We start from the raw sequence: 24,570 nt of genomic DNA, 5'->3' as shown, positions 1-24,570 counted from the left end.
CACACACACACACAGAGACACACACACACAGAGACACACACACACAGAGACATACACACACAGAGACACACACATACACAGAGACACACATACAGATACACAGACACACACACACAAACAGACACACACACATACACACACACACACACACACACACTCACAAACAGACACACACACAACAAATAAAATTGAATCGCACTGGGTAATGAGCTACTTTTTCACTTATGTATGTTTTGGGAGGGAGAGTTGATCATGAGAGTTCAATCTCTCCCATCCAGAGCACAGACATTTTAGCTCTCACCCATGAACATCTATGACAGGCAGGATTTGACCTCCTGATCTTCGGACCATATAATGGGCCTAATTGGTGATGCTGCAAATTTAGGTTCTTTTTTTTATTGTGGCTATATAAAATTCAAAATCATGTAGACCATTTAGCTGACTTTGCTTTTTATATAATCAAAGGCCTTTCAGAAGTGAATGTAGTTCAAGCGCCATTTTCTACTCTCTGACTATTAATTATCGTTTAATACATTTAGTTAAAAAGTCTGCTTTTTTTTTTTTAGTTTAAAAAGGCCCAGTGTCTATGTTCAGGTGTATGTATTTAATGTCGGTGTAACCTTGGAGACACCGAGTGGGAAATGTGTCTTATTGTGTGAAGCTGTTCATATGCGTTTCTGTGAAATGCTCCTTTTAACGGAGGCTGTAATGTAAGAGCACTTGAGTGCACATAAAATACCGAGTGCTGTCTAGTGAATACAGGAGTGCTTGTTCCATTGCACCGACGCTGTGATGGCCTCCCACCACGCATTCACTCCCATGATGTGTAAACACTCTCACTGTGGCAACAGCCCTGGCACAGGATGTGCCACTCTGACTTGGAGCCATGCCGGACTGCAGGATTACACACTAGAGAGCAGCAGTGTAGAGTTATGTGTAATAAACAACACAGGTAACATACCAACACAAAGGTTACCCTAATAATAAAAATACTGGGTTAAACATTGACTGTTCCAGTAATTTGCTTATTTGGGGTTATTTGTTTGTTTGTTTGTTTGTTTGTTTGTTTGTTTATTTATTTCAAAGGAGCAGAAAATTTTAGTTTGTTGGTTTCTTACAAATTGCAATAAAGTCGTAACCGAGTCTTCTTTTTCATGCAAACATTCTTGTCCTGCAAAATCAAGTCATAACCTTCATCTTTGTCCATAATAGACGTTCGATTCTACTTCAGCTTTACCTGAATTCCCAACAACAGAGGCATGATTTAATTTATTTCTGATTCTCTGATCCTCATTGAACATACTCCGAACTTCATACAATGAGAAACGAGCGTGTGAGTTTGTGTGTGTGTGTGTTTGTGTGTGTGTGTGTGTGTCCCGTGGTGTTCCTCAGTCCAAACTGAATAGCAAATTCCTTTAATGGGTCTACATTAGTTATTTTTAGTTCCCCCGCTTAAAGGGGGAAAAAAGAGAGCAAGAAACTGGCTGCTGTGCTTTGTGTGATGCTTTAATGCATGATTACCTCAGCTGTAGTCGCAGCTAAGGAGTACAAAGAGCCCAATGTACGACATCACTCAGCTGCTTATCCACCGCATCCTTTTTTTTTTTTTTAATTCAGAGACTGTGCTAGATCCACGCCTTATGGGCAAAACGGATCATACTGAGGTTATTTGATGGCACTATATCAACGCCGCTGCTTCCATATCGCATGTTGCTTAGATCACAGACCTGCGTGTGAACCTACTGTGGATTTTCTGAGCTGTACATGCATATGTGATTAATGAAGCAGCATGTGAACAATGCCTTTAAGGTACCCATTACTATACAGAAATACAATACGGTATGATGTCATAGACCACATGCTGGTTTACACTTGACTCATGACCTTAAGTGGACGTACAGAAGCAGTAGACTCGCCTGTATATCTTAAGTATACTCAGATAGGGTTAAGCAGCCATGTTGGTTTTGCGCCTCCTAGACCTGTCGCATTATTTCTGAGGACGGTCACAAGCGACGCTGACGATGACAACAGGATATGAGCAGTATCCATCTCGCATTGACATGCTGGGAAGCAAGAATCCCTGAGTTTTAATAAGTTCAGAAGCCACTACTCTGTCATTGGGACTAACATGTAGCAGCATCAAGCTTCCTTCTATGGGAACAACATGTACAGACACCACACCATCTGCAGTGAGACTAACAAGCTCAAAGGAACTCCTTAATACATAGAAAATGTAAAAAAAAAAAAAAAAAAAAAGCTTTGGCAAGTGTTTTAAATCACAAAATGCAGGGAGTGGACCTGATTTGTATAAATAACCCTATTATATAACGCCTAATGTTCAAAAACCATTTTGTATGTTGCATATTTTCTCTGTTTGCTCATCAGACCAGATCTCCAGAACACACAGCATTTCTGCAGGGTTGCAGCTTCGTCCTCAGTTTGTTCAGTTCATCGGCTACAAACACATTCTACCCGCAGCCAACAAACAACAAGTCTTAATCATTTTCTCAATCAAACCACTCTAGAGTTCTCTCTAAAGCAGACAAATACCAGCTTGTGGTCTCGGGCCTGTTGTTTTGGTCCGCACCCTAGTGGGATTGTTCTCACCTACACAAAAGCAGCACACAGAGAGGACAAACACTGCAGGCTTCTATTCAAACCGACTAAATGCTACGTTTGCGAGTGTAACCTAGCGATAAAACCGAAAGAGTGTGGAATTAATTTAGTCACGATTTCCATATTTTCCTTATCGATTTTTGCTTTTCGAATCGTTACAACCGCAGACCTCCAGGGCATTACACCAAAATGAAGTGGTTAATTGTCCAGTCCTGTGTAGCTGGTAAATCCAAAATGGTGAACTCTGAGCTCTTTAAGCCTGTTTCTCTTTAAGCACATGTCATTTGCCTTTCTGGGGCACACAGACAGACTCCTTGTCTTTTGGAAGATGTTTGGTGTGTCAGAGGTGAGGTTATAGGTTAATGTGCTTATCTGTGTTAGACAGGGCTCTATAGAGAAAAGCCTAGACGTGTCTCTTTACACTCTCTCTCTCTCTCTCTCTCTCTCTGAAGTAATCCGAGCAGTTGCTACAGTACTGTTAGGTGTGTAAGCTCTCGTATCTCGGGTCATTCAGTCTGAATGAACGACAGGCTTTATACGCTTTTGTTAAAGGGATTTTTTTTTTTAATTAGCACAGACAAAATGTTCAGCACATTTGCCTAGACTCAGTGAAAACGTTTTCTGTTCTGTTATTGGAAAGTAATTAAAGACATAGCGGTGTGATGCAGTTCAACACAATGTAGAGTTAACTTTATAACCCTTAAGTTGATTCTTTTCCAAAAATCAGCATTTCCTGAAGTATTCGATTCCTCTTTTACTATAAGCAATTCTGAGGCAATTGCAGATTTTAGATTTATTAACAAGCGACATACTTTTGAACTTTCAAAATATGACATGTGCAAGACTAGTTACTTCCAGGTATACTTGGTAGGTAGGTAGGTAGGCAGACAGAATTTATTGATCCCAGAGGAAATTAAAGCATCCATTAGCAACATAAAGATAAATAAGATTTCACAAGTAACACACACACTGCTTCACCCAGCCATGTGCAAATGGTCAGAATGTTTATATATATATATATATATATATATATATATATATATATATATATATATATATATATATATATATATATATACTGTGTGCTCCCTGCCATACATGAGAGATGTTGTACAGTCTAATGTCCAGAGGGACAAAGGAGTTCCTCAGTGTCGTAGTTGAGCAAGACGGAGACAGCAGTCTGCCACTGAACACACTCCTTTGAAAGGTGATTATGCTGTGCAGAGGGTGATGGGTGTTGTCCAAGATGGAGAAAAGTCTGTCATGGGTTCTTCTCTCTGTTACTGTCACCAGTGAGTCCAGCTCTGTTCCAACCACACTGAAGCCACCTGAAGTTAATAAGAAGAATTGTTATGTCACAGAGAAGCAGAACGTACAAAGTCCTTCATCCACTTATGTCGTATCCCTACAGAAAGCCTCACAACTCAATAACTAAAGGTTTCACTTTGTTACATTTTAAAAAAAATGTCTCTGTGAATCTGTCAAAATGACAGTGTAATTTAAACAAGTGCATTAAACCTTTACCTTTGCTGTCATAAATACCATCAGATCTGCTGTTATAGGGAATTAATTAACATTTACCGATCACCAGTCAGACAAAACAATACAGCAGCTTTGTGGTATAAATAATCATAACTTTCCAACACAGGAACAAACCAACGAAAAGTCGTTACAAAGACTGTTTGGTGTCCACACACAAGTTTGTCAGTCATATAACTGCATAGTCTTACTCCTGAAAAAGAAGCCCCCCCCCCCTTACAGACACTTTTTTTTTGTTTGTTTTTTTGAGCAAAAATTGGATAAAAGCTTCCTACAAAAACGTGGCTTGCCTGAGCATCGACAGAATTCAACAATCGTCCTCCCGTTATATAACTTTCATTATAAGTAAGATTTGAGTAAACAGATTTTCTTTTTCCCCTCTCAGCAAAGGAAAGCATGTTGAAATCCGAGTCTAGAGATAGAGATCAGGTTGAAAAGCACTTGAGCGTATTCATGTGAACGAGTGGGTTCAGTCCGGTCTGAAGTCCATTACAAGCCAGGATTTCTGTTTGCTCTGGATCCACATGGTTCACAAGCTGACTAACCCGAGGTGGAGCACAGCAAAGGTATCGAAGTGCTCGTCTTTCCTCACTGCTATACACAACAGCTCCACTCGATTTCCCTTACTTTTCTCCCGCCTCCTTTCACTTCTCTTCTGCTTCTCTCTGCTTTACTTAAAAAGGCAGCACTTTTAACCCGAACGCGCTCTAGTCTCAGAGTTATGTGCTTTGTGTTTCTTCTTCCACCTCTGGGGAATTTTCCCAGCAAGAGATCATTGCACTTGGAATGTTTGCAGAACTGTGTTTCTTTTCCATGTGTGTGTGTGTGTGTGTGTGTGTGTGTGTATGTGAGTGTGTGTGTGGTTGTGGTGTACTCTGTGTGTACTCTGTGTGTGTGTGTGTGTGTGTGTGTGTGTGTGTGTGTGTGTGTGTGTGTGTACTCGATGTGTGCGTGTGTACCCGATGTGTGCGTGTGTACTCGGTGTGTGCGTGTGTACTCGGTGTGTGCGTGTGTACTCGGTGTGTTCTGTACAGCATGGCATTCCAGAGACTTGACTCTTTCCTGCAGCTGGTATCTAAGGAAGAGACCTTGGTGATCAGGGCAAAAAAAATTATTTATTTATTTATTTTGCACAACTCTGTTTCTATTTCTATTTATCAGTCACTTCCATTCCATTCCATTCCACACTTTTTTTTTTTTCGGGATGGATACAATCAGAGATTTTTTCTACTGGCTGCTGGGTGTGTTTTCTCCTGTTCGATGCCTGTCCTTTGAGCGACCCAAATATATAAGCATTTGCCAGTTTACTCTATCATCAGCACATCATGTGGCTGAGCTCTAATGATGATACCGAAGTCCCCAGCCGGCAGTTTACTAGAGCATAATTGGCCACTCTCTCTGTGTGTCATTGTCTCTCAGAGGAATACAAGATAAACACCGATTACCGTATGAGGCACAGCAGTAGTTCAGAAAGCAGGTTTCTGTAGGACGTGCACATCTTCACGCTCCCAGAATGGGATTGGCTACAAGTGAGAAAGTTTGAATCCCAGGTCCACCAAGCAGAGATGGGGGACTCGAGTCATACGACTTGACTCGAGTCAGACTTAGGTCGCAAATTTGAGACTTGAGACTTGCTTGACAAATATTATAGAAAGACTCGACTTGACTTTGACTTGACCTTCATGACTTGAGACTTACTTGTGACTTGCACATGTGTGACTTTCTCCCACCTCTGCCACCAAGATGCAACCACTGGGCCCTTGAGCTCAGATGTATAAAAAAAGTAAGTAGTCTGAATAAGGGTGTCTGGCAAATATCAAAAAGGGAAAGTTAAAGAGGTGAGTGAGGAAAAAGCATAGTGATGTAACTAATTATGACTGAGCTCAAATTATGCAGTTTTCCACTTGGCTTTTATCTTCACCATGCTCTCTGAACCGTTCCAGTTCAGCCTGGTTCACGAACCATCACAGGAAACACCTATATGTACAGAGGAAGAAAAGGACAGGTTTTTTTTTTTACAGTGCAGACATCATCATCATCAGGCTCTGCTGTCTCAGTGGCAGTGATCTGAACAATGGACAAAAGGAATTATTTTACAATACAAGCCTGGCTAGATGGATAGATATAACTGAATTTGGAAATGCTGCATGTTAGAAGCTAGAAACGAACAAGGCGTACGCAAATGGTTAAAGTTAGAGCTCCATATCTCTAAACGTCAGTCTGACTAGTGATCATCTTACACCACAATCATGGTACAGAAATTCCACCTGCTTCTGATAAAACAGTGAAAAGGTTTATTTTAACAGAGCGCCACTCGTGATATTCCATTTCTATGCCTTTTTACCTTGCAATCAAATCTGTCTAACGCTAGGCTTTGCGTAGTTTGCGGTTTCAGCAACGTTCGGTACTCAACGATGTACGTTTCACAACGATGAAAAAATGCAATGTAAAAGTCCAGTTTCATCTTGTGGATTGGCACAAATTGTTTTTTCCCCCTGTGATAAGTAATAAATTGGTTCTTTAATTTGCCCCTTGGGGGGCATGGTGGCTTAGTGGTTAGCACATTTGTCTCACACCTCCAGGGTTGGGGGTTCGATTCCCGCCTCCGCCTTGTGTGTGTGGAGTTTGCATGTTCTCCCCGTGCCTCAGGGGTTTCCTACGGGTACTCCGGTTTCCTCCCCCGGTCCAAAGACATGCATGGTAGGTTGATTGGCATCTCTGGAAAATTTGTCTGTTGTGTGTGTGTGTATGTGTGTGTGTGTGTGTGTGTGTGTGTGTGTGTGTGTGTGTGTGTGTGTGTGTGTGTGTGTGTGTGTGTGTGTGTGTGTGAGTGAATGAGAGTGTGTGTGTGTGCCCTGCGATGGGTTGGCACTCCGTCCAGGGTGTATCCTGCCTTGCTGCCGATGATGCCTGAGATAGGCACAGGCTCCCCATGACCCGAGAAGTTCGGATAAGTAGTAGAAAATGAATGAATGAATGAATGAATTTGCCCCTTGGCATGAATGCATGTGTGTTCTAAATAAAAAGCAGTTTAGAGTAAAGATGACCGGCTGACAGTTATAAAATAAGTCAAAAACATACTCTTGGTTATATTTGACATTTCAACCATCCCTATGATGAATTCTTTGGTTACTGGCTGACTGTGTTAATCATTAAATATACAGCTTCAGCATTAGCCATAATCTTTACTTAATAAACCATAATCAGCTGTAATTATTGTGAGTGAAGCAAAAATAGTCCCATTTGCTAAATATTTTGTGGTGCATTTAAATCACACATTTCTGTGTTTTTAATTGTCTGACTGCGTAAAGCAGTACGTATGTTTTAAACCTTTATACATGTGCAGTAATGTAGGTTGGTGTTACAATGTGGAAGAAAAGCTCATTTCTGTGCAACGATTGTGATAAATAGTCACGATGGTTATGTCTCGCGGTATTAACGATTATCATTTCAGACATCATCGTGCTAAACTCCCACATGCTGTAAACCCTGAGGTCTGTCATGGCAGGTGTATCAGCTATGAATCAGCAGGGTGTTATTAGCTACCTGCCCATTTTCCCACCTCATTCTCTCCAGTAATAGCAGCTCTGGGCTTTGTGCGTGCTCCCTGCTGGAGGAGAGAAATAGGAGCTCCTCACACCGTGGCTAACACTTCCCAAAGCACCCAACTATCGATCACCGCGTGTGTTCTCGTGCTCGTGTCGAATTGTAGCGTGGCTGTGATTGCACCGCCTATAGGCACGAGGGGCTTTCTTTAGGAGAGACACAGATTGATTTTGTGATGCTTTCTCTCAGCAGGTGACTTCATCATCGCCGTCGCCGTTGTCTGATAATAGGCCTGTTGTGTGTGATGAGGATAGCTGCAGCGAGGGGGGAAAGGCAGGGAAAGGATGTGAGACAGGTGGATGTTTCAGACGGAGCGGAAGACGACTATGAAGACAGGTAGAAGAGGGAGGAAGGACATGCGTAATTAACCGAAAAAAGGACAGACCTGTCTTGTATAGAACTGCGATGACACAAACGTTCCTTTTTTTTTTTTCCTTCGTCTCGTTTTCATCTCTTCCTCTCACACGCACTTTCTTCGAGCGAGCCGACAGTTGACAGACTCTTTATTAATGACATTTTAATGATCCAGCAGAAGAAGCGCAGCTCTCCAGAGAGAATCGTCTCCGGGCCGTCTGATCCAATCTCGTCACCTCCTTCTCCTGATGCAGCGTCTTGTTTGCTGTGTCACTTTTCCGTGTGTGTAGGAGCTGCTCCTGCTGCCAACCATGACTGCTGCACATTTCCATTAGAGCTGAGGATCAGTTCCTGTCATACGTCATGTCACGATTTGAACGAGATACCGCACTAAGTTGCAAGAATCAACAAACCGCTGAAAAGCGTTGAATACTATTAAATTTTACTACTACTAACGGGTACTAACGAGCCTTCTTTAACGAGGAGCGAGAAACATCAGCTGCTTGATCTAATCAGATCACGATGCCATCAAAATATGTTCAATATTCTAAATCAAGGCCGGGAAATGTGACTCCATATTATTGATATCATGATAAATGATCTCACAACAACAAAGTGACGCAGGTATTTACAATTTACAAACCGGTTTGATCTAAAATCGTACCGATAATTATAATATTATATTAAGTGATATTAAAATAAATGTCTTTTTATTCTTAAAAGTTTATTTAAAATTTTGATATTTTTATTTTTACATATTCAATGCTTCTTTTCAGATAAAATAGTTGACCTTTGTAGACACTGTAGGAATAAAGATAGTATCCGTATCATTTTTAAAGCGATATTTGTTGTGCGGAAAAGAAAAGTTTTTAGAGTTTATCAAAATTTGGACTTTGTTGGCATTTTTTTTTTTATCTTTTTCTGTGTAAAATAATTTATTTTCGTAGACTTCTTTCTTTTCTTTTCTTTTTTCTTTGGAATTTCTTTGATTCGTCTGAACCCTACTCCATCACATACGCCTAGTTATAAACAAGTTTTGTTCTTTTTGTTTTTTTGTTCTGATGTCACATTTTCTGTATTTTCAAAAAGGCAAAGACTAAAAAAAACCTTTCTGTCACAGTCTGTATTGATTACAGTTCAGTGTTTTTTAGATCACTTTGGGTTTCTTGTGCAAGATTTTGTATGATAAGGAGATTAAACAAGACGTTTACTGTGTTTAGCCCCTAGGCTTAATGTCTTTACTCTGCTATTGATTGACCCGGAGCTTTGTAACATTCTCTACAGGGTGTGTGTGTGTGTTTATCATCAATTTGAGTGGAGTTTGCAGTGAGATTTGAGTGATAGAGACAACACAAAGGCTGTTAGACAGGTTCAGGGCTTTACTGAGAGGAATTTCACTCCAGACACCGGCTGGTCCTTCACATTCCTTGCCAAAAACCTGAAAGCTCTCTCTCTCTCTCTCTCTCTCTCTCTCTCTCACTCACACTCACACTCACACTCACACACACACACACACACACACACACACACAGGTCTTTTATTGGCACAGGTGAAATTGGATGCCACACACTTTGTGTGCTGGAGATATGGTGGGAGCTAAGAAACAAAGAGGAGTAAACAGAGATAGCATGTACTGTACGAGTAAGTCCACCAATAGGAAGGTGTGTGTGTGTGTGTGTGTGCGTGTGTGTGTGTGTGCGTGTGTGTGCGTGTGTGTGTGTGTGTGTGTGTGTGTGTGTGTGTGTGTGTGTGTGTGTGTGTGTGCATGCACATGTGTGAGTGTGTGTTTGTAAAGAAGGCAGAGTCCCATCTTTTCTTTTATCTTTATTTCTATAATGGCTGTAAATCTGTGTTATTTTTGTACTTTTTTCCCTCTGTGCCGCACTTTCATTTATCCACTGCTTGTTTTTAGATCAATATGCTGCCTTTTGTGTCAGTTAAATTATAAGCGTTCATCTATCCTTCGCATTCTCTCTCTATCCTACACTCTCTCTCTCGGTGGACGAGGAGTGTAGGGAAACTGCAGGGACACTCAGATGGTCTCTGGGTGAAACCTCATGTCCTGTGTAAACAGTGTGTGTGGACTAGACAGAACAGGAAATACATAGAACAAGTCACTCAATGCAATTAAAATGCAAACCGAATGCATGTGATATGCCAGAAAGAAGTGCAAGAGAAACTGTACAAGACTCTACAGAGGAGGTCTGTTACGTTAAGTGGAATAAGACGCTATTGTTGACTGAAAACATTTCACATGTTTTATATTTAAGTGTTTGAAGGATCCACATTGTTTGAGGACGTTTTGAGTCTTTGCTCTGTTTTCAGCCGGAACAGTGTGAGCCGTGTCAGTGTGGTGCTTCACATACTCCCCATGCCATTAACGTTAGCTGCTTGAGCAAGCGTCACATTGGCTTTGGGGTTTGTTTTATTTGTTTGTTTTTGTCTCTTTGTAAAAAAAAAAAAAAAAGTATAAAAGTGTAACTCCAGTATTGAGGGGTAACAAAAACATCCTTGGAGCATTACGATTTGGGATAAGATGATAATCCTACCGTTGTCTTTGCTGATGAAAGAAACATTTTCCCCTTCCACAGCTGACACTTTACAAAGCATCATTTTCTATTTGTAATGTATTTAAAGTTAAAATGAGACTTGAAGACTGAGCACAATTAGGCATTAGGTGGATAGATTGTGTATGAAACGCTATCAAACAAATACAAGGTGTAAAAAAAAAAGGTACAAATACAATACACAAAACATATAACTTTGCATTTAGTGACCTGCAGAAAAATGTGCCACAGCGAAAGGCAGAAGCTTCACCACGTTCATCGCTGTTATACTCATCAACAGGTAACATTCTGAGCACGTCACAAATGTAAAGCGATTCAGTTTGCGCGTTGTGTTTCACACGATCGCTTTTCTATTTTAAACAGTGAAAGGCAACGCCACGACTGTGGCTCGCTTTTAAAGGTGGATCGCATTCACTTCTGACAAAAGAAAAGGGAATATTTTACTTTTCATTCTGGTATGTTTTCTGCATGGTAATAATAATAATAATAATAATAATAATAATAATAATAATAATAAATATTAACTTTGTGCATTGTGTTTTTTTAAATTATTTATTTATTTATTTTAAGCAGGTGAGATTGTACGGGTTTTTGGTGTACAATCTTATCTGGGGTTGGGTCACATTCAGAGTTTAAGTAAGCATTGCTTCAGACTGGATGGATTGATTGATTGATTGATTGATTGATTGATTGATTGATTGATTGATTGATTGATTGATTGATCCCGTAGGTAATATATGTAAAGATTAGTTTAGTTGGTATAGTAAGCCTTTTTCTTAAATCGAGTGAGTGTTCAAAGCGTTCAGTTTCAAACAGGCTAATCAAAGTGCTTTATATGTGTGCAGGACAAATAAATCAGGTGGAGATGGAGCTCTAACGATCATTACTGCCTGAAAGTTTACCTCCGTTCGTTTTATATCTGACCTGCTACGTTTAATAGAGCAGTTCCTGGCACACAGCAAGCTTTTGTAGGACGGATAAAGAATCTAATCGATTGTGTACGTTGGCTATGAGTCTGGCATGAAACACTAAAAGTTTGTCTTTCTTCAGTTTCTTGGGTTTTATAGGCATTAAGTGCATTTCTTGCCATAATACCAAAGCAAGTATGGTTTCATTTGTAGTGCTTGAAATAAAAAATTATAGATCGTAATAATCTTGTGTAAAATTGTAATTAGCAGAGAGAAAAAAAAATCTGGAGTGGAATGTATGGAATGTATTTGGTGGCCTTAGCTGTGTTCCTCTGTATGTTATTTATGTTTCTCTCTCTCTCTCTCTCTCTCTCTCTCTCTCTCTCTCTCTCTCTCTCTCTCTCTCTCTCTCTCTCTCTCTCTCAGTCCATCTCTTTCTGTGAGGGATCTGATTACAGAGAAACAGAGAGACTGTCATTTCTCAGACAAGCCTCATTACCACTTAATGAGCAAATATATTTACATTCGATTCCCTTTAAAACCATCTGCTTGCTTACATAAATTATCCCTGGAAGCCTTTTAACGATAACCTTTTAAGATTCTCATGAATCCGCTCTTACACTCACTTCCTCTCTTCCTCCTCTCCTGTTTTTCCTCCTTTAGTTTCATTTTAATTTCATTAAACTTGGATTGCGTTAGCTAATTAAAGAGAAACTGGGCTTCTGTCCACATATCTAGCACTGGTTCATTCACTAGCTGTGCTGAGAGAGCGCTGAGGCATGTGGAATGACGATATACTGTCTCTTCAGGCCTTTTCGCTGACTCATAGATGACGACGCTTTTTTTTTCTTGATCAGTTGGAATGCTGATCACGGGAGACACTCTTTAGTCTCTGATGAGATTTTTTAAGCTTTGTGCCAAGTCTGAGTTTCCTTCTTCACGTCAGGGTTTTTATTCACAGCTCACTCATTGCATCGCTCCTGCAGTCCATGCTTTACCCATACTCTCTATCCCTCTCTCTCTCTCTTTCTCTCTCTCTCACTCACTCAGACTCTCTTTCTCTCTATCTCTATCTCTCTCTCTGTGTCTCTTTCTCTCTCTCACTCACTCTCTCTTTCTCTCTCTATCTCTGTATGGCTCTTTCTTTTTCTCTCTCACTCACTCTCTGAGTCTCTCTCTGTCTCTCTCTTGCTGTCTTTCTCTCTCTGTCTCTCTCTTGCTGTCTTTCTCTCTCTCTCTCTCTCTCTCTCTCTCTCTCTTTCTGTCTTTCTCTCTCTCTCTTTCTCTATCTCTCTCTCTATCTCGCTGTCTCTCTCTCACTGTCTCTATGTATCGACGTATCTCTCTCTATGTATCTATGTATCTCTCTCCTCCTCTGTCTTTCTCTCTCTCTCTCTCTCTCTCTCTCTCTCTCACTCTCTCTCTCTCTCACACACTCTCTCTTTCTCTGTCGGATGGAAAAGGGCTGCATGAAATGGGATCCCCTACCTATCTATCTATCTATCTAGACAGATAGACATGGAATAACTTTTTTCTCCTCCTCCTATTTTGACTTGCAGCATGTTGGAATAATTAGATAGTAGAATGTAAGTGTAGTCTGGATGTTTGGACCGGCTGTTAGTCAGACATGTCAGATATGAACACATTAGTAACAGATGCCGAACAACGGCTTACTGATCTCAAATCCGGACGTGTTTACACTTCTGCATCTCAAGGATGCATCGATAAGTCTTTGATTATCGCGGTACAGTTTACAAAGATTTCAAAACCGATGCTAAAACATGGAACATTTAATTTAACCTCTGGTCATGTTTTAATAGAGTAAGTACTGCTGGTGAAACCTAGCTAGGTTTTAAATGAAATACTTTAGCTAGCTGTGCGGTTTACTTTGGGTTGAGGGGAGTTACAATGACAATAAACAGGTTGTCTCACTTTTGGAAAATTTCATTTGATTACACTGCTGTTGTTACACACCGTGTAAAAGCTGTTATTTTCCCTCAGGTAGAGTTGCATGTATGGCCACTTCTTCACTGGTTTTTGTCAAGTGCTGCTAGCAGTACATGTTTAGTTTCAATATTAAGATGATTTCTCAAGTTACCTTTGTAGTAACGTGCTGTAGTTCATCCTCATGATATTTTCATAGAGTTCAGCTTGCTTTTGTTTATCACCATAAGATCGCTGTCATTTATGTTGTTTATTGACCAGTAACACAGACAAGGCTTACGTCACACAGCATGACATGGTGATGTTGGTATCAGAAACCATGTATCACACGTATTTGATAAGTAGCTGATACCAGTATTATTATCAATCCACTCTTAGTCTAAACTTTAGTACAGCTTCAGTGCTAAAACTTTTCTCTATTTAGAGGTGTAAATGGATGCATTCGAAGACTCCATAATGAAAATGTCACCTTCACTTACTTCGTCATATAATTAGCATGTGTTACCGCACTTTTAGATTTTACATAAATTGTCGCTTTTAAATTACTTATGGTTATGATGTTTACAGTAATTAGCAGCTTATTCACAATGACTCATAGAAGAATTTTAGCGTTTCTGTCAGCCTCAGTTCCTCATACTAGTTTAGGAGCGGGTTAGCAGGTCATGGCAGTTCGAAACAAAGCACACGTCTTCATTTTAAAATGACGTGTAATGGCTTTTCTCCAAAACGGCCCGAACCGAAACAATGTCGTCTCAATAGAACCCACGATTTTCGTTCAAACTGATCAACTATAACAACTACAGCTAGAAATAAATCTGGCTATCTATCAAGATGAATGCAGCTATAAGCAGAACCTCAGAAAATAAACAGGCACACTGTGACCGAGACATTGTGACATGCATAAATACATTCTGGCCGTGTGAAAGGGAACTGAGCCAAGGAGAAAATGCAACAATTCGATGTCTCTTGTTTCATAATAAAACCAAGACCTATAAGACCTATAAAACAAAGACCTACAGGTCTGAATACGAGCTACATTTTGTGCAAACAAGTCATTTCACGTTTTTTCATATCAGGTAAAGAATATGACGACTAAAGAAACCCATAAATTTAGAGAAAGAAACCATAATGCACTATTAAATACTGCCAGTATGTTTAACTCTTGCTTATTAAAATGAGATAATATTACATATGTTTTATTTATAGTGAAATGAAAATTTACTCTCATTGCTCATCCACCACTGCCTATTAGCCTTTAACCTGTTTGTTCAATTTTGTGCTCCGAGCTGTCTGTGCACTTGACCTTTATAGAGTTTTGTGTTTATCAGGAAATGCAAATAAGCCGTGTCATCAACCATTGCCACACGTTTACATGTACTGTAGCTTTACTTAAACGAGTGATAAAAGAAGCCGTTGTCGGCATTTTGACTCTTTTGGTTGCAGCATGTTTGTTACATGTAATAAAAATCATGAATCCTTCAATAATGAGAATCAGTTTGTCTTCCATATTTTGTAATCAGTTAGTCATCACTCAACACCACACTGGAAACCCATACTGAAGCCAGACATCACAGCGAAGCTGAGATCATCAAGACCGGCTGAATAAAGAGGCTGATTAGCAGAACAAGGATGTAATCAAGACGAGTGCCAAGTGCAAACTGCCGAATTATTGAAAAACAGAAAGGTGATAAACACTACTCTGCGGTTAGAAAACATTTTATACCGGAGAGAATGTGTGCCTGTTTACGCACATCTTCTCACAGGTGTCTGAAGGACTTTAATTGAGACCGTTTGGTGAAACATTTACAGCAGCTCACCATGTGTAAGTGGTGCTTATAAGCAATCTCCTGGGTTTGTTCAGGGCTGGTTGAGAGCCACACCTGCTCCTCTGATGCTTGGTTGTCATATATGGGACACTGGAGGACTGTGAGACTTTCCATGAGTTTGTTTGTTGGCAGAACTGAGACTGTTAGACATGGATCAGCATGTCTGGACTGTATTTGTGTAGCCCGAGGACGTTTTGTGTGCATGTGTGAGGCTGGGACAGCTGTGCAGATTTCTTCCCCGGTGTTCTCTGCAGCTCTCTGAGCTAATCTTATCATGATTTCCTCTTTGCAAACCAGAGATAGTCGGAGTGTGTGTGTGTGTGTGTGTGTGTGTGTGTGTGTGTGTGTGTGTGTGTGTGTGTGTGTGTGTGTGTGAGTGTGAGTGTGCACCAATTACCCAGACTACACTAACGTCGGATGTCAAACAAAGTGCCTTCTGATCTCAACGTTACCCTGCCGGAACGGCTATATCAATACACCAAATCGGTTTCTCGTATTTCACTCGAAACAGTGCCACAGCTCGGGATCTTTTAGATGCTCCTTGCTCATTCATAGCCATCAGCAGTTTAACCCAGTGAAACAGCTGTAGCTCGTGGCATAGCAATCATGTTTGTGGACTAATGCTGTTTATCCTATCAATGCAGCGACAACAGCCATATATTCCAAGCCTAATGAGAGGGTTACAGCACTTATACCACGTCTCCCACCAGTACTTCATTCCACACAAACTGCTTTATAGCCTGGGGCTTGCCAGTGGCTGAAGGAACTCGACTGAATGCCCTGTGGTCTTGCAGAAATGAATTTTAATGGCGTACCAGCGATCACATAAGCAGGTCATTACTGTTGGCATCTCTAAGTGCTGTCACATAGCAATTTAAAGTTGTTTTCATTTTCTTTCATGCACCTATTTCTCCACATTTCTACCGATCTGTTGCGCTTCTTCCACACAAGTGATCAACACACAGCATGGGTCAGTCCGATGCTTTTTTTCTTGATATCTGAATAAAAACGTAGATCGTTATTAAGCTTATATAATACACTATTTTGGAACATCCCATTCCAGTTTTCTGGGTAGGCTTTCCACTATATGTTGGAGCATAGACCATTCAGCTACAAAGCATTAGTGAGGTCAGGCACTGATGTGTAGGTCTGTGGTGCAGTTCGTGTTGTCATTCACCCTAAAGATGTTCAGTGAGATCAGGACTCACGAGAAACTCCTCCTATTTTTATGGGTTGTTGTATATGATGGGATGCGATTAATGACAAGAATTTATTTTAAACACTAAAAGTCCTGGTTGCTCTGTTTAATGAAGAAGTCCGTTAGTTATTTAGTTCTAGAGGTGATGCCAGTGTTCTTGTAGTAGTACTGCACGGGTGTGTAGGTGCAATGCGGCTCATGAAAACTGATAAACTGCCGTGTACCTCCACCAGGATCGAATCTGTTTCAGGTCATTTAATGGGTATGTGTTTCATGTTTACGGGTTTCATGTTTATTGGCCGGATCTTAAACCGACCCACCGTGATCCTACAAAGAGACGAGAGAAGGACACACAGCAGACTCTTTTGTTGTGTGTCTCCTCCTCTCACACGTTTCCAGACTGCAAAATCTGACTACAACCATCAGCTCACTTACAAATAAACATACTACTTCATTGGTCAAAAATAAAAAATAAAAAAAAGTCCACTAGCATGCCTGTGCTTAAAACAGAGTACACACAAAAAAATATCATTTGCACATGTGCACGGTGCACTAAATTACACAGTGTCGAACACTAGCGTGGCAACTGATTAGACTGAGACTGATTTGGCTGATTATACACCTGACATGTATGCTGTAAATCTTACTAAATGAATCCAGAATATGTGCGAGTTATAATGCGATTCAGTCCTGTTTAGAAACTCTTCTTTTTACTTTCTTACTCTTTGGTTGCTGATTACAAATATCTCTGCTGGATTGCTCAGACAAAACCTCAGGATGTAGAAATATACATTTTATAGTAAAACTGCCAAATGTCCAGTGTTTTAGATAGTGGTTTTTTTTGTACTAACTCAGAAGCCAGACTTCTACCTTCATTAGCTAGAGATTTTGGCTTGTTTTGTCAATTAATGTGGCCAAGAAAAGGAGGCCATTTGATTGGCGTGACCCGCAACTAACCACAGACCTTGGGCCTTTTTACACCTGGTCACTTCATGTGATTTCTCTGATCCGATAGCTATCTGATTTGTTAAAACTGTTCCATTTACATTAGGCCACATAAATGCGTCTTGGCGAATAGGATATCAGTCTGATCTTTCTACTCCCGCCCAATATGCAAATATATTTTACCTCATTTCCGGGATAATTGAAATGGAACACGCTTTGGTGTGTACGGTTGCTACAAAAAAGCAGCAGCAGTGCATTTTAAGACCCAACGAGACACCTGGGTGAAAGCGCTGGTGGGAAAACGTATTTGTTTCTGCCGTGATGCATGATTCGCGAGTCACCTGCGAGTGACGTACTTCCGATTGGGAGGAGTATAGCGCTGACGTATGTGGCTTAAACAACCACATGCATTTACACCTGTCCAGTTTCATCTGAAATGCGTCCCAGACCACCTCCTGAAGGGGTTTGAGCGATCGGCTTTATATCCGTCTCGAAACCCTTTCGGAGGGCATTTACACCTGGTCTTTTTACCATCGGATAGCTATCGGATCACAGAAAACGCATGAAGTGACCAGGTGTAAAAACCCCCCTTTTCTCAGAGACCATTTATCTTCATTTACTAAAAACTAATAGCTTTTTAATCATTTTACACATTTTTTTAAACATACATTTTTCCCAGTTCACTGACTGACTTGCTTCTGAATGGTGAATGTGTCACAGCACTCAAAGGTTAGTTAGTTAGAAGCCAGAAAAGTGTACAAAAAACAAAATGTTTAAAAAATCGTTAAAAAACAAAAATGTAGGGAAACATGTACAAAAACCAAAAGTAGAAAGAAAGAAAAAAGTAGACAAATGTGTACAAAAACCCAAAGTAGATGCTCCATATTCCATGGGGAAGAGCACATCAGTTCAATTAAAGTCAGTTCAGTTTTATTTGGGCAGCACTTTTAACAACGGACGTCACGTAGCAGATTTACAGAACATAAGAAATATAGTACAAAATGTTTATTTTACAGACTAATATTATACAAAAGATCAAGATTAATATAAGACCTATTTAAATGTGTTTGTATTTATTTATCACCAATGAACAAGCCTGAGGTAATTGGCAAGGAAAAACTGCAATGCTAAGGCTGGCTAATTTTAAGTTCTAGCTAGCTACCAGTTTTAGCACTGTGCATCTACATGTCTACATCACATACTCAGATGTAATCTAATTTGTTCAAACAGCAATAATTCTGGATACACACTTATTTATGACGATGGACAAACGTACAACGTGGCTATTAATAGTTCTGTTTCGAAGCCAGATGCCTTTTTTCCATAGCACACAGCGTGGTGTCACTTCACGTCAGCTTCAGACTTAGGAGGTGGAAGCTCCGGCTCAAAGAACGAAGACTCCATCTTCAGGATTGCAGTGACAGGGATGATAACGTAGTTCCATTGTGATTTATTGCTCTGCTATTTCGCGAATCTTTTTACGTCGTAGTTTTTTGAGTGTTGCTTGCTAATTACATTAGCGTGAGTGTGTATGTGCGTGAAATGGATGATCTTGTGCTCGGTGGTTGTTGCAGTATGGCGATGGTCACTGATCACTGCGCAGATGGGCAAGCTGGAGGGAGGGCACTGCTACTTCCTGTTGGCAAATGCTGGGACGAGGAAGTGTGAGCACACACACACACACACACATGCTCATAACACAACCTGCTTCCTTTTATCAGTAATTATGCATCTACAATAGAACTGATTACTCCAGTGAAGGGTGATTACTGTGATTATAGCTAGAAGAGGAGGTTGGATGGCTGCCATAGCTGTTCGTTAAACTCCGTTTCCATTCAGCCGATGAGCCGACACAGACATTTTTTCCAAACATTAATACATTTGGCCTTGTGCTTCACACCTAAACCGATATTAATGGGTAAAGGTGTGTTCAGCAGGGCTGTGCAATATCTAAAAAAGAATTAATAACCACGTTCTTTTGTAAAAACACAGATTGACCAATTAAAACCGAGTACAGAGAAGAACGCACAGTTAAAATGGTTATTTTCTTTGTTCTATTTTAGTTTGATATTAGAACAATTTCACTCTGTGTTTTTTATAAGAATACAATGCTTCATAAATGCCTAAAAGTGAACCAGTCATTTATTTCTTCCTTGTACAAAGAACCTGAAAAATAAGTTAGGTATTATAAAATATACAGATTTAAGCCGTAAGTATAATAAGCAGTCTAGAAAACCTGTTTGGAAAACTCACTTCAGGTCTGAAGAGCTTGTTTGTGTTGGGATCAGCTTTCTGTCCGTCATTTTATAGACACTCTACAGGACACCATAGATTGTGGAGGCTTGCAGAATGCAAGACGGTTTAACTACAACTATTAAAGAGCTAGTCGTTAGTTGCAGTAGAAATGTTTATATAAATTTGGCTAATAAAGTTCTACTCACAAACCCGTTTAGTTTTTAATCCATTTTCCTTCCCAAAGTGATCATCATCTGTCAAGGATTAGCAGACATTATTGATATTAGAATATATATAGCGATATAGACGTGATTATTAATGTGGTGCTTGCAAAGCAACATTCTTATTATTTTGCCAGACAAAACTTTGGCGCATAACTTGTCCCGCAGCTTTTGTCCTAGACCCATGAATGAGGTGTCAAATTGACCGGCTCATTGAGGACAGGTGTGCTATGACTTTCATAAGCGATCGGAAATCCGAAATTCCCGGTACGGAAGCTTAAATTGGCTTTTTTTCCCCCATAGACTTCTATTATAAATTTTGGAGGTTTAAAACTCGACCAGCTCCTTAAGTTTTCGAAGCGATTTACACCAAACTCGACCAGCTCCTTTAGGACCTTACTCCGGACAAAGTTTTATTTCAGTAGCAACTTTTGTCCAAAAGTATTGGCACCTAACCGGGTATTCGCGTGACATCACGTGTAGCCCCGCCCCCAAAATAAGCGAAATCAAAAAGTTAGCACAACATGGACATGTCATATATCAAAACACTCAGCATGACGAGGGGAACGTGCAAGCCACGTGCAAGCACCATTCACATTTTCTTCAGGAAATGTACATTCTAGTTGATATTTACTCTCCTGTTCCTGTGATTCCACACCCTATTATTTAGCAGGAAAACCAAATGATGAACCATTTTAATAACCTTCATTATATTTTGATAGCCTGCGTATGCTTATAGGACGCGTAAGACATAAAGAACAAAACATACACTTCTTTTAACATGCGTATTAATTCCTTAACATTCTCAGAACATGAAAGTGACAAATTCTCACCAGTAATTTAGGCTAAGTAGGAAATACTTGGCTTTAGGTTAAAATCACTCAGGAACCGAAATAAGATCAGGGATTTTACCCTCGAACAACCCAGATGGAGTTTTGTTTTCTGTTTTATTGCTGATACATAATATATACTGTAGCAGGGCAGTGGTGGCTCAATTTAAGCGATTTAAGGCTTTTGGTTTTAAGCGATTTAAGGCTTTTGGTTAAGGCTTAGGGTTTAAGCCCCAGCACTGATAAGCTGCCACTGTTGGGCCCTTGAGTACGGCCCTTATCCCTCAATGCTTCAGTGGTGCTGTATCATGACTGACCCTGTGCTCTGGCCCCAACCTCCGAAGTTGGGATATGTGAAGAAGCAATTTCACTGTGCTGTAATTTTTAAGTAATATTTACATTATAAATATCTGTTTTAGTACATGATAACATTTGTAATCCCTTCCACGGCCTGGCTCTGGTGCTGAGGATTGCTGCAGTGAGCGACCAATGGAAGTGTACATACAGTGTGCAGTTTCCTGCTGAGGTGCTGGATAGTGATTTACTCTGTGATTGGTGTGTTAGGGTTGCCATATGGCTCACTCTGTTGCATATACACCCATCAGGGGTTTGCTGATTCTCCTTGTGTGTGCATTATACATCTTACAGATTTGCTGAGGATTACAGTGCTCTCCATACTACAGTCAGTACAAGCAACTGTGACATAGTGTGGCAATTTAGGATGAAGCCCAGGATGAACATTAGAAATATACTGTAGTACAAAAAGTTTAATCTTATACAAAGATTCAAGATTAATATTAGACTTATATTTAAATGTGTTTGTATTTATCCCTAATGAACAAGCCTGAGGCGACTGCGGTGAGGAAAAACTCCTTTAGATGGAAGAGGAAGAAACCTTGAGAGGAACCAGACTCAAAAGTGAACTTCATCCTCATTTGGGTGACACTGGAGGCTGTGATTTATAAATATATAACCCGACAACTGTGTATTGATGAGGAAGTTGTTGTCCTCAAAGACCACATGCACTTGGCATCTTCTCTGTGTTCAAAATCTTTCCAACCGGAGCTGGAACATCTCTAGATGCCTTTAGATCCTCACAGGGTTGGCTTCATCTCACCGAAGGTCCAAAATCTTCATGGAGTGGATCACAACTGGAGCTGGTACAATCTCTGGATGCCTCGAGATGGGTAGAAAAAGATAGGCAGCGGAGAGGAATTAGCGTAGCAGAACTTTTAAGCCAAACGTAAACAAGCTGTATTAGGGCTTTAGGGTGAATTCTAAACAGCTTTACCATACAGTACACTACACAGGGTGTACAAGTTATTATTTTATCCTTTATCTAGTGCACATTTATAGAAATATGCTATTGGGATGTAGAAATGTCTGCAAATTAAGATTGTAGCAGATGTATGTTTTTAGGCAACTAATTATTATGCCATTTCAGGCAATTCTAACTATTATCATAATCCATATTTGTCAGTTTTATGCTTATAAATTGCTTTCATTTAACTATAGAGAAGCTCGGTCACAAAATACTGTAAACAACTGCCAGAATGAATACAGAGCCAAGTGACTAGCTTATAAGCATAAAACCACTCGCTGGACCCTTGATATTGGATTTCATTTTGTGTGTTACTCTAAAATAAACCCCCATGAGCTGTATGTTGAGCATGAAAAAGAATAAGAAAGAGCCTGCAAACTAAAGGAGCGTGACTCCACTTCTGCTGCGTGTAATTCCACAAGGATGCCGTGTGCCCCAGACGGGTCTCCGTTTGTTGGCACCGTCTCACTCGCTTCGTTCGTAGAGTGTGAAATGAGTTGTTTTATTTAGGATACAGTACTTTTAAACACATCTCCCTTCTCTTCGTAATTACATCCCTAGACCCAACCTCCAGACTTTAAGACGATAGCTCGTGTCAGATGTAGTTCATGTGGGGAGAAATTCTATCTGTAGACATTTAGTGCACACAGATGACTTCCTTGTGTGTTTACTGTTAAAATGATGCTTTTATTATTATTATTATTATTATTATTATTATTATTATTATTATTATTATTATTATTATTATTATTATTATTATTGATAACAGCAACTTCGAGTTGTTCGAGTCGGCTTTACCGTGACTCGGCTATATGCTGGATGCCCAGAATATCTTGAAGGCCCAGGATGATATATGGGAACCATTTTACTCATCATTGTGAACAATTTCCTAAAAGAAAAATGACCCATTATTCAAGAGGAATAGATCCACTGGCCTGGTATGAGTCTGCATAAGACAGCCAAGATTTAAAGGCTCCCTTTTGACTGTTTCAGAGGAAATTGCCCATTTAGATGTGGGGGGAAAAAAGAGTAATGGATCGACTGTTTGCCTTGTGGAAAGAGAAGCAAGCCAGAAGCTGGGGGGTCTGTGGTTTAAATGCCAACACTGAGTGTTTATGGTGCGTTACTGGGCTGTTAATGGTACCAGGAAGCTATGACAAATCTACTACTGTGCCTTTGATTAACGCTGTCCTAGATAATAATTGTTAGCAAGATCACAGCATGGATCAATAAAGCATGCACAAAATAAAATTGGAGGTTTTTTTATATTTCTTCCACTGAAAACTGCCTCAGTTTTTCCTAGTTCTACATGTATTTGTGAAAAATAGATTTAAAATATTCAGTAAAGTTGCATGTAAATTTATTTACAGGCCAAACCAGTAGCTAGTATCTAGCTAGTTTTGATGACATTTACAGCTGATTTACTTTTAGTGTCATGAAAAACAAACATAAAAGGCAAAGCTATCAGAGACCTGAAAACAACAAAATGACATTAAATTGTTGTGTTAAATCTTCCAGTAATGCAATTCAGCCACTGCAGCGCCTCAGCTTTTCTGTGCACATGCCAAGGAGCCTAGTATTAACATCTGGGTCTGGTGATTCCATCAGAAATGAACAGCCTGTTTTTACCTGGCATTTTAAACACAAATCCTGCGTCTGCTTGTGATTGGATGTCATACATTTCTGCAGGACGTAGGCTGACATGCACACTTTAGCAGGTGGAAATGACCCATAAATCCATTCAATTTCACATAGCTGTACGGTTTGTTTCAATCATTGTGATCTGCTGAGAAACGTATAAATGACTGTTGGTTCAGTCGACAAGAGAAGCTGAGAAAAAGCAGCTATCGCCTCTGCTATGGTCTATTTGCACGTTCTCTTCTGATAGTATGACCTTTATTTATTAGCCTAGCATGGGAGAACGCTACCATTCAGATTTACAAACTTCTCAAAATGGTTAGGTTCTCTTGCTTTGGAAATGTCAGTAGATTATGCCGTACTTCATCTGTTTCTTAGGGTGCTATTACTTTGTTTAAACTATAATCTCGGGTTTATCTTCTGGAAGCCACATAGATAACTTCCACATACTAGTCCATGTGCCTGTGTCATTATTATATGTAGGAAGAAATTAAGACTACAGTTTAAATTTTGATATATGAATCTCAACCACACAAAACCCAAGCCAAAGCATCCGATTTAGGAAATAGACCAGATTTGCCCTGATGCCTAGAAAGTTTGTGAACCGAACAGCAGTGAGTCAAGAGGTCCACCTTGATTTCGAAACCATTACCATTACATCTGCTCGAGGTGTCACGGCACTTCATTTGGAGTTTGGAGAGCAGATGGCACGGTGCATATTATAGCATGAGAAGCGCTTTATTACAGATTAAACATCTGGAGTTTAAGCGCAAACCTGTGTGAAATGAGGAGTCAGAGATGATCAGAATTATCAGATTTCAT

At 40.0% G+C, this 24,570-nt stretch overlaps 1 protein-coding gene across 17 annotated transcripts in view; it reads left to right on the top strand.

Annotated features, from left to right (window-relative positions):
- The window catches only part of LOC113660846 (plakophilin-4), a 117,064-nt gene that overhangs the window by 35,733 nt on the left and 56,761 nt on the right, over window positions 1–24,570 (top strand). The window contains exon 1 of one of the 17 annotated variants that reach the window (XM_047815059.1): window positions 4,560–4,721. The exons of the other annotated variants lie outside the window; for them this stretch is intronic. Coding sequence (XP_047671015.1) covers window positions 4,680–4,721 — 42 coding nt within the window. The 5' untranslated portion in view covers window positions 4,560–4,679. Of the gene's footprint in view, window positions 1–4,559; window positions 4,722–24,570 lie in introns of those variants that run through there. 17 annotated transcript variants of the gene reach the window in all.

Source organism: Tachysurus fulvidraco, chromosome 6 (genome assembly GCF_022655615.1).
Source record: "Tachysurus fulvidraco isolate hzauxx_2018 chromosome 6, HZAU_PFXX_2.0, whole genome shotgun sequence".
Classification (NCBI taxonomy): Eukaryota; Metazoa; Chordata; class Actinopteri; order Siluriformes; family Bagridae; genus Tachysurus; species Tachysurus fulvidraco.
The sequence above is the reverse complement of the archived record's forward strand: the minus strand, read 5'-3'. Positions and strand labels throughout refer to the sequence as shown.